This window comes from Canis lupus, chromosome 5 (genome assembly GCF_003254725.2).
Source record: "Canis lupus dingo isolate Sandy chromosome 5, ASM325472v2, whole genome shotgun sequence".
Taxonomy (NCBI): domain Eukaryota; kingdom Metazoa; phylum Chordata; class Mammalia; order Carnivora; family Canidae; genus Canis; species Canis lupus.
In genome coordinates, this window is record NC_064247.1 from 29,932,012 (window position 1) to 29,946,431 (window position 14,420).

Here is a 14,420-nt window from a genome sequence, read left to right on the forward strand (position 1 = left end):
AGTGCATGCAAGTATCTGCCTCAAGCCCTAACCTATGAAGACCTTCACCGAGAGAAGACCAGTCCTTCTGAAGCTTCTGGGCTTTCGTTTTTCCTCTGTGTATTCTACATGAATTAGGAGTCAGGACTTGGAGCTCCATGCTTTAAATTACCCAGATGATTTCCTGACTCTACTATTATCTGTAGCTGTCGGCCAACTCACCCTAAACTGCATTTCCCAGCAAAGCTCCCGTGTCAGTAGCTTCCTGTCAGCAGCAGCAGCTGCCCCGTCTTCCACGGAGCACCTCCTCAGTTTCTCCCTGAGCAAGGAAGCATCTCCTCTCATTCTCCTAGCCTTTGTCCCTGAGGCCAGTGACAATTCTGTTTTCTTTGCCTTTGGGCTCCTAGCTCGAGACTCTCTAGGGAGCAACCCCTTCTCTTATTCATTTTGCCCCACTTAACTTTTCAAAATACTGTTATAATAATTATACCTTTTGTAAAATTAATCAGTATCAATCAAACCATGCAGATGTGTGTAGTGAGGAGGAAGTGATCTTGTCATGGTGTCCCTACCACCCCATAGAGAACAGAGCCCTGAATTTAGAAGTCCCAGCCCAGTGTCCTGTTTGATCTCAACATCATCAGCAGACCTATCAGCACACGCATACCACCCGATCTCTGTGAGAACTGTCACTTCTTCACACACCCAATGGTTTTCACTTTGAGCACTGTATTTTCTCATTCTGCCAACTACTTTCTTTGGTCTGCATGCCCTCAACGCTGCTGCACTTGGTTAAAACATATTACTAGATCGAGAATTGGTCTTGTCTTTTAGTGCCACCATGTTCTTAAATGTGATTGAAGAAACGACACTTAGAAGGTAAGTCTACAACGCAGGAAAAGACTGAGGGGTCCTTGGTAGGAACCCATCACTTAGCAATGGCTAAGCAGGAGAGGAAATCACAAGCTCTCAGTGAAGGGAATGGTTAAAACAAGAACACAGGCCCTCAGACTACCAACCTGCTTCTCTCTGTGGACCTGCATCAAGTCCTTGAGAGCCTACTTCTGCCTCTGTGGACAGATGCATTTACTGGTCCAGTACCAACTCTATGTCAAAGAATAGAGAAAAGTGAGTCTTATGTTGCAAAAGGATAAACTGATATCACATCAGAAGTTTACTGTAATAACATTTTCAGTGTGAAGGTTGCTACCTGAGTATGAAAAACTGTGTGATGAGAAAAGGGACAGACAGTGCAACTAACTACAAAACAACAAGGTAGTTGTGTCTCAATGTTTGTTTGTTTTTAAGTTAAAGACTAACACGTCAACTAACACCCTCAGCCCTTTCCCATCCAAGTACTAACCAGGCCCGACCCTGCTTAGCTTCCGAGATCAGACGAGATCGGGCGCGTTCAGGGTGGTATGGCCGTAGACTACCCTCAGCCCTTTCCAATTTTGCTTTGACTTACAGAATTCGAGTCAGGTCAAAAACATTTGAATATTACTTCCCCACTTAACTGTTTCCTCCAGTTGATGTTTCTAAACAGATTGCCTTGGTGCCATTTAAATTAAACATTTATTAACTGATTCATTCAAGCATCAAGCAGTTGAGTTCTTACAGACAGTATTTGCCATGAACAAACACATTTCAAGCAGATTTTCTTATTGCTGGGTATAATGACCAGAAAAAAATCAAAACTCTAAATCATGGCTCCAGATGTGGACAGAACAAAAAAGGAGATTCTTAAATTAGGAACAACACCCTTTAGAATGACTGAGGTTAGTCTTTGAGGTCAAGAGTGTTTTCCTATTTTTTTTTTTTTGGTCTATTACTCTATCCATCCATCCATCCATCCATCCATCCATCCGTGCCACCTACTTGCGCCCTCAGGGTGCAGTGGCTTTCACCCTCCTGAGCTCTCTCGTTCCCAGTGCTGGCAAACTCAGAAACTCTAAATTTGTCATCTCTTCCCCCTTCTATCAAGTTGATTGCTTTTGCTCACACTTCCAAAATCCCTTTCATTGCTCACTTTTCATGGTATGCAGAGGTACCTTTACTTCAGAATTTCAGGGCAGCCTGGGTGGCTCAGCAGTTTAGTGCCACCTTTGGTCCAGGGCATGATCCTGGAGACCCGGGATTGAGTCCCATGTCAGGCTCCTTGCATGGAGCTAGCTTCTCCCTCTGCCTGTGTCTCTGCCTCTCTCTCTCTCTCTCTCTCTCTCTCTCTCTGTGTGTGTGTCTCTCATGAATAAATAAATAAAATCTTTAAAAAAAAAAAAGAATTTCAGACAGTCTGGCTGTCTTCAATACAGTTGTAGTGGGCTTCTTTCTGATCTTTTCATGTCTGGCTCCCTGCCTTCTCTCTTCCCTTAACCAGCACCTGCTTGGAGAGGCCTCTTTACCTGACCTGAAGTAGTTGCCAGTTACCATCATTACATCAACCCATCTCATTTTCTTTTTTTTCTTTTTTAAGGTTTATTCATTTATTTATTTATGATAGAGAGAGAGAGAGAGGCAGAGACACAGGCAGAGGGAGAAGCAGGCTCCATGCCGGGAGCCCCACGCAGGACTCGATCCTGGGACTCCAGGATCGCGCCCTGGGCCAAAGGCAGGCACTAAACCGCTGAGCCACCCAGGGATCCCCCAACCCGTCTCATTTTCATCGTGGCCTATGTCTCTGGTTTAATCTCTTTCTTCCATGAAAGCTCCATGAAGGCAAGTAGGGCCCTTATCAGGCTAATTTGTCTCTGAATCCTAAAATGGTGCTTGGTACACAGTTGGCATTGATTAAGTATTTGTTGAATAAATGAATCGGATTCCTAATTGATTGATTCTTAAACAACTATTGATATTGATTCATTCTTGCTGAGAAGTTTTAAATTCTCACATCTGTGAGGATTAAACAGAATTTAAAACTAAATCTTAAAAACAGTTTAGAAATGGAGAAAACATCTGGCAGAGAAATAATTTCAGCATTTGCAGAGATGGAAAGAAAGGTTTTCTCTGAAGTAAGTAGGCTGCTGTCTTTATCGTCTCATCATAAAATGCCTGCCTATTTTTGTTGCTCAGGAACTGGGCACATCTGGTGTTGGGAACATAGAACGTCGTTCATTTTAAAATAAAGAGTTACAGTAAATTCAGGGGTTGGGGACGGGAGAGAAGATGCCCTAAGAGACTGAAGACGGTCTGGAGAAAGGAGAGGCTCTTGTCCTTTGCAACAAACAAAAACAAAACAAGTTTCTTTGGTACTTCAAGAATCTTCCTTAAAGGAACCTTCCTAGAAAGTTCTCAATTTGTATTATTTCCAAATAAGCAGACTTAGGGGGAAGAGAGAAAGAGACTGGAATGAAGGAGGGAAGGAGGAAAGGAGGAAAGAAAAAGAGGAGAGAAGAGAAAAATGGGAAAAGAAAAAGAGCAAAGAGGGAGGGCGAGCGCGTGGTTCCACCTAGTCCAGGGCAGCGGGTGAAGCGCGGAGGCCGCCGAACCCCTCGAAGGCGGGGACCCCCGCGGGCCCCAGGGGAGGCGGGCGCAGCGCCGCCGCAGTCCGGTCGCCACCGGGACTCCTGGCTCCACGCCCCGCGCCGCCCGCTCGGCTCCCCGCCCCGCCCGCGCTCGCTCCGCCCCGAGGCCCCGGCCCCCTCCCCGCGGGGTCCCCTCACCCGACGCGCTGGGCTAGGTCCCCCGGGTACCCCCGAGTGGCGACTTCGCCCCGGGCCGGCCTGGGAGCGGCTGGCGGAGCTCGGAGCCGCCGGAGTCCGCAGCCCTCACCTCCGCTGGGGCCCGGGCCGCGCAGCCCGACGTGCCTTCCCCGGGAGCCCGGCCCCCGCCGGCCAGGCAGGCGCGCGAGCCATGAACCAGGGCCGGGGGTTCGCCCCCGGCAGGGGCGGCTCTCCCCGGAGGGCGGCCGGGGCCGGCGCGCGGCGCAACCAGAGCCAGGACTATCTGCTCCTGGACTCGGAGCTTGGAGACGACGGCGGCCCTCAGCCCCCGCGGCCGGCCTACGGCTACTATCCCTGCCTGTGAGTGCGGGCCCGGGGCGGTCGGGCGCAGGGGCGCGGGGCGCGGGGGCGCGGGGGCGCGGGGGCGCGGGCCGGGGGCGCGGGCGGAGGGGCCTCTGGACCCGCATGTCCCTCCTCGGCCACGCGAGCCTGGACAGAGCCTGAGGGGCCGGGGAGCTGGGGGCCGCGCGTCCGGGGGGTGGCCCTGCTGAGCGCACGCGGGGACTTGGGCCAGGAGAGCGTGACCCACGGCACCCCCCGGCCCCACGGACGATGTCACGGGTCCGTCTCCAGCCCGGCTGGCTCCCAGTCGGCTCAGACCCCTGTCGCTGCGCCGAACGCACAGTCTGGGCCAGGCACTGGCTCGCATTCGTGGCTGCCGGACTCCGCGTCCGAGGGACAGAGGGTTACAACTCTAGGGTCCCCGGCGCTGCCCGCGCGCCCCGCGCCCCCTGCCTGCCCCCGCCCTGCGCTCCCTGTCGCGGCCAGGCCGCGCAGAAGTTCAGAGGTGCCAGTGCCGGGTGGGCTTGCCCCGTACATCCTGCGCCCACCGCAGGTCTCCCGGTAAAGTCGGGGCCGCGGGAGCCCTGTGCGCTGTCCCAGCCCGAGCGCCAAGCACTCACCGAGGGCACCCGGTGGGGGGGGTGGGGGGGTGGAGAGTCGTCCGATGTAGATGCCAGGGGGTAGAGTAACTAGAAGGTTTGATTTAGAAGCTGGCGGGGTTTCTGCGGGGGCGGCGGGGGCGACAGGGGCAGTCAGAGGGTGGGGGTGAGGAGCAGGCTCTGCGAGCGCACGTGCAGCCGGCAGATAGCGTTCCTGCTTCTCTGCACTTCCCTTGATTGGATGGTGTGGCTTCCTGACATTGTTTCCGCGCGGTTTCCAAGGAAGGCGGTGCTGAGCAGCAGCGGGGTAAGCGGCTCGAGCGGGGGGCGCTCACCTCCTCACCGTCTCCCCCCTGCCAGGCTCCTGGCACAACCTTGTGATGAAAGGTGCGCCTTCCAGTGGTAGGTCAGGTGTGCCCAGAATCTCAGATGGGCTGTTCCCTTTCTCAGGAAGAGGTGAGCCCCAGGAAATGGTGCATCTAATTTTTTCCCAAGATAAGAGAAAAAAAGTTGGAGCTGGTTCCATTCATCTCTGTGCTGTACAATTTGAAGCACTTACTATTATCTTTTCTTCCTTTTTCAAATATCAAGATATATTTCACATACCATAGAATTCGTTCACATTGTACAGATCAGTGCTTAATATATCCACAAAAGTGTGAAAAAAATCATCACTCTCTATGAGAGTCTTCCACAACATTTCCATCATCCACAAAAGAAATCTTGTTCTTGACATTAAATTAGAAAATATTTCTATGTCTATAGCACAGTGTCTCTCTAGCCTTAATGGGCGAACGAATCACCTGGGAATCTTGTTAAAATGCAGATTCAGATTGTGTGGGGCCTAGGTGTAGCCCAAGATTCTGCATATCTAACAGTCTCTGAGATGATGCTGTCCATGGACTATGCTCTGAGGAGCAAGGAGATACATGTGAAGAAAAAAAAAAGTCAATCCTACATATTCTGAATACAGCTATTTTCAAATGTGCTTTGAGGGTATATGTTTAAAACAAAAGTGAATTTTTTTTATTGGCTTAGACGAGACCTACTAAGACTGACGGTTATATATTTGGTAATGTCATCTGCAGCTAATTAAGCAACTTTAAAAAGCTATACTGCTTTTTAAAAATTAGACTGTCCTGTAGAGAAAATTTAGATTTTTTTTCACCTGATTATTCTATAATCATCTGTTACTCTGTGTGTGGGAAATAATAATTTGATTTTAAAAATTTGTGGTTGTAAATTAGTAGTGACAGGGACTAAGTGAAGTGATAATTCTAAGTTGTTCTGTAAACTTTGCCCCGTACTTTCTTTGAACGTGATCCACTGCCTTATTGATATATCTACTTCTTAACATTACCTACTCTCTAGAGAATAATTCTCCTTTCTTGCTTCAGGAAACTCAGACCATTCTAAATGTGTAGACCAGGACAGCAGAAGATGACGGAGATATTGTAATGTGCTTCAATTCGTGAACACCCCCGCATCATGTCGAATCATACTATAATTAATATGATATGTTATAGTATAAGGTATTATTTGTGAAGGTGGCAATCATTAGTACACTGTAGATATGGGTATCACCATTTTCTCAAATCATTGAGATTTTTCCCTTATAAGATCACAAATTATTGAAAGTTGTAATTTCTGTGGAACATATTCTATGACTTTTGCTTAAAATTCTGTTTCATAGTTTACATGTGTAGAAAGACTTTCATGTTATATTGTTTATATCATGAGGCTTTTACTACTGAAAATTGTGGCACATCATCTTATTTGAGAGCAGTTGCATATTTTCAGGCCTCAATAGTGTTTGAGGGGTAACATTCAAAATGATATGTAGAAAAAAAGATCCCCTTTCTCTCTTTCCAACTTTTAGTTAGAAATCAGTTAATACACTCCCTTTTTTGATCAGTTTGTAATGGTGATTATCAAGAAATGACCCACATCCTTCCTGGATCCCAGGAGGCATTTCAGAGCTATTTCACTTAGAAGTTAAAAGTATGTCTCTAGTCCATTACTTCTGAACATGGGAAAGAATCCTGGACATAAAAAATAATGTGAAGGGTTTCTAACTACTCAACATCTGAAATACAGTTCTACTACACTTCTGCTTGGGAAGGACTAATTGATTAAATGATTATAAATAATGAAACAGTGAAGTGTTTATAAACTAAAGCTCTGGCAATGCAGTAGACTGAGATAATCTAAAAAAATTCTGTACAAATACCTAGTAATACTGAGTTAAATATTTAAAATGACTTCAAAACATTAACTAATTTTGCAATCAATCAATCAACGAGAGAGGATTATTACCATGTGCCTGAAGCAAAGCAGTGAAAAGTCAAGTACAGCCTGTGTATGAACTGACCCGTGGCTGCCCCACAGGGGATGGATCAATGTGACCACAGAGATTGGATTCCAATATCTGCATGGCACAGAGGTGAAGCTAAGGCCTTGGTTCCAAATGAGGCCCAGAGCTGGAATCAAGGGATTCCTATCCCTGCGTGAAACCAGGACCCTTCCTTTAATAAATGCCACCAGCCATGAGTGAAAACAAAAACTTGACTAGTAAGAAGGAAATCTTCTGCTAAGAATTTTATTCATTGTGCCTGTGTCTTGTGAGTTTTTGTTTTTGTTTTTGTTTTTTTATACCACCTGCTGACCTAGAAATATTCCTGTCAAAAAATACCCCTGGGAAATATCAGAAAGGGAGACAGAACATGAGAGACTCCTAATTCTGGGAAATGAACTAGGGGAGGTGGAAGGGGAGGTGGGCGGGGGGTGGGGGTGACTGGGTGATGGGCACTGAGGGGGGCACTTGATGGGATGAGCACTGGGTGTTATTCCATATGTTGGCAAATTGAACAACAATAAAAAATAAATTTATATTTAAAAAAATACCCCTGGGGCTCCTCACAGAGGAAAACACAAAGCTGTCCTGAAGCAATCGTACCCCCTGCCAAGGATCCTCAAGGAAACAGCAAGCCTTCTGAGGAAATGCTCACAGTAATATGTGACCAAACATACAAGGAAACAATTGGCCAGGACTGAGACTGAGCAGATGATATGATCCATGAGAAGAGTCAGCATAACACATAACAGCAGTTTTTAAATGTAAACACTTGACATAATATAACAACACAAGAAAGAATGTAAGATGGGCATGTATAAAATATTGACAACATGTAACAAGAAATCAAACCCTAAGAAAGTAAGACTAATTTTTTAAAGACAGATGGAAAATCTATAAATGAAAAGTATAATTTTGAAATAAAAAATTCAGTGGAAGGATTAAAATGCAGATTGACCATAGCAAATTTGGTGATAATACCCAGAATGCAGACATAAATAAATGAAACATATCAACATCATTGAGTTATGGAACTAGAAGATAGAAGTCCCAGAAGGGGAAAATACAGACAGGGGAGAGGTAACATTGGGATAGATAAAGGGTGATAATTTTCCAGAAATGGTGAATTCTCGTGTTTATGAAGTACAACAATATCAGTGCAATATAGAAAACTAAACTCATTTAAACATACCATTTTGAAATTGCTGAACATTAAAGATAGGAGGAGATATATAAAATGAACTAAGATACAAATGACTTGAAGGAGTAAACTCTAAAATAAAAATATATATGATGGAAATGTACTCACATTATCTTGATATCTGTTATATAATGTGTAGCTTGTATGAACTGTGGTTTTCTTTTATATAAAAGAAATTATTCACATAATGTTTTATACAAAGTCAATGTTCCATGGCTGATAGGGTCTCTTTAAATATGAATATGGCCAAAAAGGGATTCATACATAGTAGTGTAGACTTCACAGAGAATCCTAAGGATCCATTATGACCTTTGGGAAAAAAATAGAATATAATCATAAAGCATAGACCTGGGCTTTGGTGAAGGGTTTGCAGTTTGGAAGCTACTAGTAGGAGAAAAGCAAATGTAAAAGTCACCTTTGGATTTGCTTCCCCTTCTTCATTTATGAATGGACCTCTGTTCCATCTCTTGGATATTTGGTGGGTCTCTTAATTGACCACTTTGGAGGTCTGTTCTACATGACAGAGACAACCTGTTTTGGTTCCAAACCTCCCCTGGCTTGAAGCAACATCCGCTGCTAACAAATTATTATCATGAAGATGTTTTTTAGGGGTCAGCTTTGCAGGTTGTGGAGTCACTGCCAGATACGCTGAAAGGGCCTCATGTATTCTGTAACAAGATGTTGATTTGCCTCTAGAAAGACATTGCATATTTTTTTTCTAGACAGTTATGTTCCTTGTGTTATAAGAAGTAACTTCATAAGGCAATTCATCTTCGCCTCCTAGAGAGTAAATCATAAAAGGAAAACATTTTCTTAAATCCATTCTTATTTTTCTTCCTCTTTGTGAAGTATGCTAAATATAATTGGATCCAGTTGGATGAAATTACTATTTGTGATTGCTCTTTGTGTAGGAATCTTCTCGGGCTTTCAGGACAGGGAGAAGTACTCATCTATATGCCAAATTTCAGTTAAACTTTGGCATCTAAAATTGGTATGCTGTTCAAGATTCTCAAGTCTTTGGAATTGATTGAATCACATTTCTTAGAGAATGTCTGTTTGCAGCGAGCATCTAGAAATGAATGTTACAGATTCCCAAACAACATATATGATTGCAGCATCATTGTTCTCTACCTCATCCAGGTAACTCAGCCAGGGCAAAGAGGAGAAGTAATGTTAACTAGAGTTATTTACCATTTAGTGCAAGTTGCTGTTTCTGTAGAGGACTAATCAAAAATATGTACATGTATTTCGGGAACAGATATATTACATATAGTTTTGAATAACTACCTTGTAGCAGGTCCTTTTCTACCTGTCATTCAAACGTAGTTTGCTCTTTGGAGTGGCCTCTAGGCTACTTTTAATGTCCATTTTATAAATGACAATGCTGAAATTTAGAGAGGTTAAGCAATGTTCAAGGAGTTACACAGCTAGTAAGTTGTTGGGTTGGGAGGTTGCACCCATTCCCTACCCTCTCAGCGTCCACGCAGCTGGATATGTGGTGGCAGGTGCCCTTGGAGAGCACACTCATCATTTCTCCTCTGTGTTTTCATAGGGACTTGAGACAGCACAGGTTGGCCCTCATTTCCTGAAGCAAGATTGTGGTCCTGTGCTCAGCATATCACCCTCTGGGTGAGGGGACAGGACAGGAGGAAAGTTAGGAAGATCAGTATGCTTCACCTCTACCTTCTCTTTCTGTTGAAATCATCACCTTTGAGGATCGAGCTTTCTATTCCACTTCTTCCACTGAGTTAATAATCTATTTATTCACTCATCTCTGTTGACCTTATATGATCATGTGCAGCAATAATGAAAACAGTGGCTAGATTTGTTAGGGGCTTTAGGGGCTTCTATGTAGGAGGCTGCCTTGTACATATTAACATACTTCATATGTATTCAACAAGCCCGTTTTACTGATTTTACTGATAAGAAAGAAAAAAATACCACAGCAGAGAGGTTAAGTGACTTGCTAACGATTATACTGAATAGTTGACAGAAAGAGGAAGGAAGGAAGGAAGGAAGGAAGGAAGGAAGGAAGGAAGGAAGGAAGGAAGGCAGGCTCCATTTTATCACTTATCCAGATAAACAGGGATGCCAGGTTTTTGAACTGCCAATCTTTATCACCAAAGGAAAATTATGAATGTGCCCAAACTGACTAATCTGTAGCTGATTTACTAATTTTATCAAATGGCCCACAAGCTGAGGATGACTCTGCAGAGGTAATGAAAGAGAAAGGTTTCTTTTATTCTTCATTTCGGCCTGTGAAAATTAAGTTGCTTTGGTGCTGTGATGCAGGCTGCATCAGAAAGCTGACCTGATTCACTGGCTGGTGTGAAAGTGCAGATTTCACTGCATGATCTGCATCATGGTTAAAAGCATTTTACGTGTCTTCATCTGAAAGTGCATATTGTTAGAGGCAATTACAGTGTGGATAGTCATATTAAAACTCATTGTCGGGATCCCTGGATGGTGCCGCGGTTTGGCGCCTGCCTTTGGCCCAGGGCACGATCCTGGAGACCCGGGATTGAATCCCACATCGGGCTCCCGGTGCATGAAGCCTGCTTCTCCCTCTGCCTGTGTCTCTGCCTCTCTCTCTCTCTCTCTCTCTCTAGAAAAAAAAAAAAAAAAAAAAAAACTCATTGTCTACTCAAGACATGTTTCATCTTTAAATTCCCATAGCTCTGGTTTGTAGCACAAAATTCTCACACAAAATTGGGATGAGATCTCTTCATGGACATTACTGAAAATCATCATGGGATTTATAATAAGAATTGGAAATGACGTGTTTCTAAAGCTCTTTTTAAAATTCTTTTAGGCAGTTAAACTGTAACAGATAAAACTAGTTGTTATTGTTACTATGTTAAATTCTTTGAACAAGAATTTTGCAGTGAATGAGTTGGAGGGTGGCTGGCAGTGGCAAGAAGCTGATGCCTGGGCAGGATAAAATCCCTGCTACTACCTGGGAGACTGTTTTCTGCAGAACATCTTTTCGTGGCTGGGCATTCAGGGCCAGACACTGTATTCCATTTTGTAGGATGCATTAATTTCTTTTAACAAATATTTGCTTAAGTTCTTTGATGTCCCAGGCATCATATTTGGGACCCATGAACACCATGTTTCATTGAATCTAAAGTTCTATCAATTGTGTAACCTGCCCTGATATTTTATATGCATTCAACATATAAGCAAAAAAAAATGCTATCAATTAAACTATACTTTAGATTTTTGTTTTATATCTATTGAAAAGCTTTTTAGACTTAATTACATACAGAGTTGGGTCGCATATAACTCTTATGCACAGATGAAAAAAAGGAAATCTAAACAAAATGAATTTGGTTAATGTATTTCCTAAGTTCCTTCATGTCAGAAATGGATTTTCTGAGTCACTTTTCCACTCAGAATCTTCAATGCCCTTGTTATCCTACACAGACCTGTCCTCTGTTCCCAAAAGAATGATGGTGATACAGCATTTCCTTAAAGAATTAAAAGAATCTATGATAGACCAAAAGCTGTTGGTGCTGGGCAATTAAAATGACTTTGCAGTTACATGGAGTTCCTGGTGTTTGGTTCTGGAATTGGGGTAAAGGAGAGAATGGGATAGGAAAGATAAGCAAAGGACACCTTTTCTGGTCAGTCCAGAATTTACAAGATTTGAACTTTATTCTCCAGCTGACTTTGAAACACAGATAAGACTATGAGAGTCTTTTGCTTTATTTATATTAGCTTATTTGATTCTCATAGCAAACTTGTGTTATATGATTTCCATCTGTAAATGAGGAAGCAGAGGTTTCAGAAACGTAACTTCTCATTTTACAGCTGTCCAGCATCTGAACCAGAACTTGAGCTCGTATCTGACAGTTTATGTGAGCTCATGTTTGTTTGCTTCTTGTTTGTACTTCTTCCCCGCCAGGAGAATGGCACCTCCCTGAGAACAGGGAGCTGGTCTGCAAACAGTGACCAGGCACTCATGAAATATTTGTTGGATGAATGCATTGATGTTTCTTTTATCCAAAGTGATTTCAGTGGATTGGCCTTATCACTTCAGTTCCTTTCTCCCTGGACCTCAAATGGTGTTGCTAGCTTTTGCTGCTAAGGTACCATGTTTTCATCTTAGTTTTTTCAGAAGCACTGCAATATTGGAGTTTCATGTTCTTGCACCTCAGGTTTTTGGATGAATTCTAAGAGCATGTGATATATGCTTGAGTCCTAAGATGGTGCTTGTTAAATATTTTTAATAATCCTACAAACAAGAATATATTAATACTAACTATTTCATTTTTTATACTGTGTTGACAAAATACCCAGGGGGGTCTATCTTTTTTGTTTTTACTAAAATGGTGAAAGGTTCTTGAATTTTTATGTAAGTTATATGGAAACAATTGCGTAAAAACTGAGTTTTCTGAGACCAAAGCTCTTTTTATCTAGGAAATTCTTTTTTTAAAAAAATTTTTTTTAGATTTTATCTATTTATTAATGTGAGACACACATGGAGAGGGAGAGAGAGAGAGACAGAGAGACAGAGACACAGGCAGAGGGACAAGCAGGCTCCATGCAGGGAGCCTGATGTGGGACTTGATCCCGGGTCTCCAGGACCATGCCCCAGACTGCAGGTGGCACTAAACCACTGTGCCACCAGGGCTGCCCTATCTAGGAAATTCTTAAGTACTTGATGAAATAATCCAACTTAAATTCAAGAAAGTGAGAAAGAAATGGTTAAGTGAAAATGGTCTGAATGTTGCATCATATTGATAACTTTGATTTGGACCAAGTTGTGCCTGGGCAAACTCTGCAGTAATCAAAGTCATCTAGTTGATTTTCATTACAATCTGTCCTCTAAAAATTGGATCAATTATTTCAAAGTGTTGCATATTATGTGATATAAACACAGAGAATATATTATCAGCCTCTTGTCTAAACATATGTCCCAGAAGATGAGGATACAGTTTGCAAATCTGGCTACGTATCAGAATCCCTTGAGTTGTTTTTTAAATATAGATTCCCTAAGAATTATGATGGTCCAACAAGATCATAATTACTAGGATTGCCTGGGAATAACATTTAAAAAATTCCTCCAAATTTTGGAATTTTGTTTCAGCTACTTTAGGTTGACTATGAAAACCAGAGTTAGGAACTAAACCTAATTTAAATCAAGAAAACCATTACTATATATTTATCCAAGAAAAAGCTATGGGATTTAAACATTCATTTTTCTGCCTAGGATCCAATGATCAGATATTATCAGATAAGATGGGAAATATTATACTTTAATTCAGCAGATTCTCATCAAATACTACTATATACTAGGTGCTATTGATATCTTTTAGGAGAATAAATGATGTTTCTATATGTTTTGCTTGATACAATGTCAGGAAAGTAATGTAGTGTTTTATGAGAAAGCATATGAGAAAAGTGAACTTTCTAGTTTGTTTCTTAAGTAAAAGTATGATGCAGTAATTTTATATTTAAACTAGAAGACAAAGAATTTTATTTCTATCTTAATATTGACCTTCTTCCTGATTTGGATTATCTGTAATTTCATAAACTATGGACTAAGTTTGTTCTTATTCAGATCACCCAAGATTTGAAGGAATAAAATTACCCAAAGGAGAAAAATTTTCTTATTAAATAAGTTTATTGTCAAAGCCAAATTAGCTGGCTTTCTTTTTCTGAATATTATGAAGTTTTGAAAAATTTTTTTGTAATTCTGCCTCCAATGGTGTAGTAGAATAGATTACATTAGCAGCCATCCTATTACAAAACAACTAAATTCTGCATAAAACAATTTATATTTCTGTACTTGCAGGAAGTGGGGAGAATAAGCATCCCGGCCTCTGTTTTTCCACATCACAAGACAGAGGTTAGCAGAGCAGTGCTGCACAGTGAGTTCTCTTGAAAGGCAGAACTCCTGATCTCAGGTTCAGGATACCCCTTGGCCCTGAGACTCCTCAATTAATACTTGTCCTCTAAATTCTCCACAAATTGGTGATCCTTGATTATGAGTGTGTATTTATTTAATTCATCTTACACAAGGAAACAGCCATCATGAGTGGGAGTCAACAGAAACCATATACGAGATATAAATCCCCCAAGGAATTTGTAGAAGGACTTATGATAAGAAAATAAAATTACTTGAATTAAGCAAAGAGATCAAGATGGAATCACAAAAGTGAACAAGCAAAAGAAATTGTCCAAGATGAACAAGCATATTGGAAAACAACAAAACAACTTCCATAAATTAAAAAAAATATATTGTTGAGATAAAATGATCAATAGATCAGAGTTAGTGTGGA

The 14,420-nt window shown here is 42.3% G+C and overlaps 1 protein-coding gene across 1 annotated transcript in view; it reads left to right on the top strand.

Moving 5' to 3' along the window:
* Nucleotides 1-3,828: 3,828 nt before the first annotated feature.
* Nucleotides 3,829-14,420, top strand: part of TRPC6 (transient receptor potential cation channel subfamily C member 6) — a 110,771-nt gene continuing 100,179 nt past the window's right edge. The window contains exon 1 of the mRNA XM_035716257.2: nt 3,829-3,998. Within this exon, the coding sequence (XP_035572150.1) occupies nt 3,829-3,998 (170 nt within the window). The remainder of the gene's footprint in view (nt 3,999-14,420) is intronic.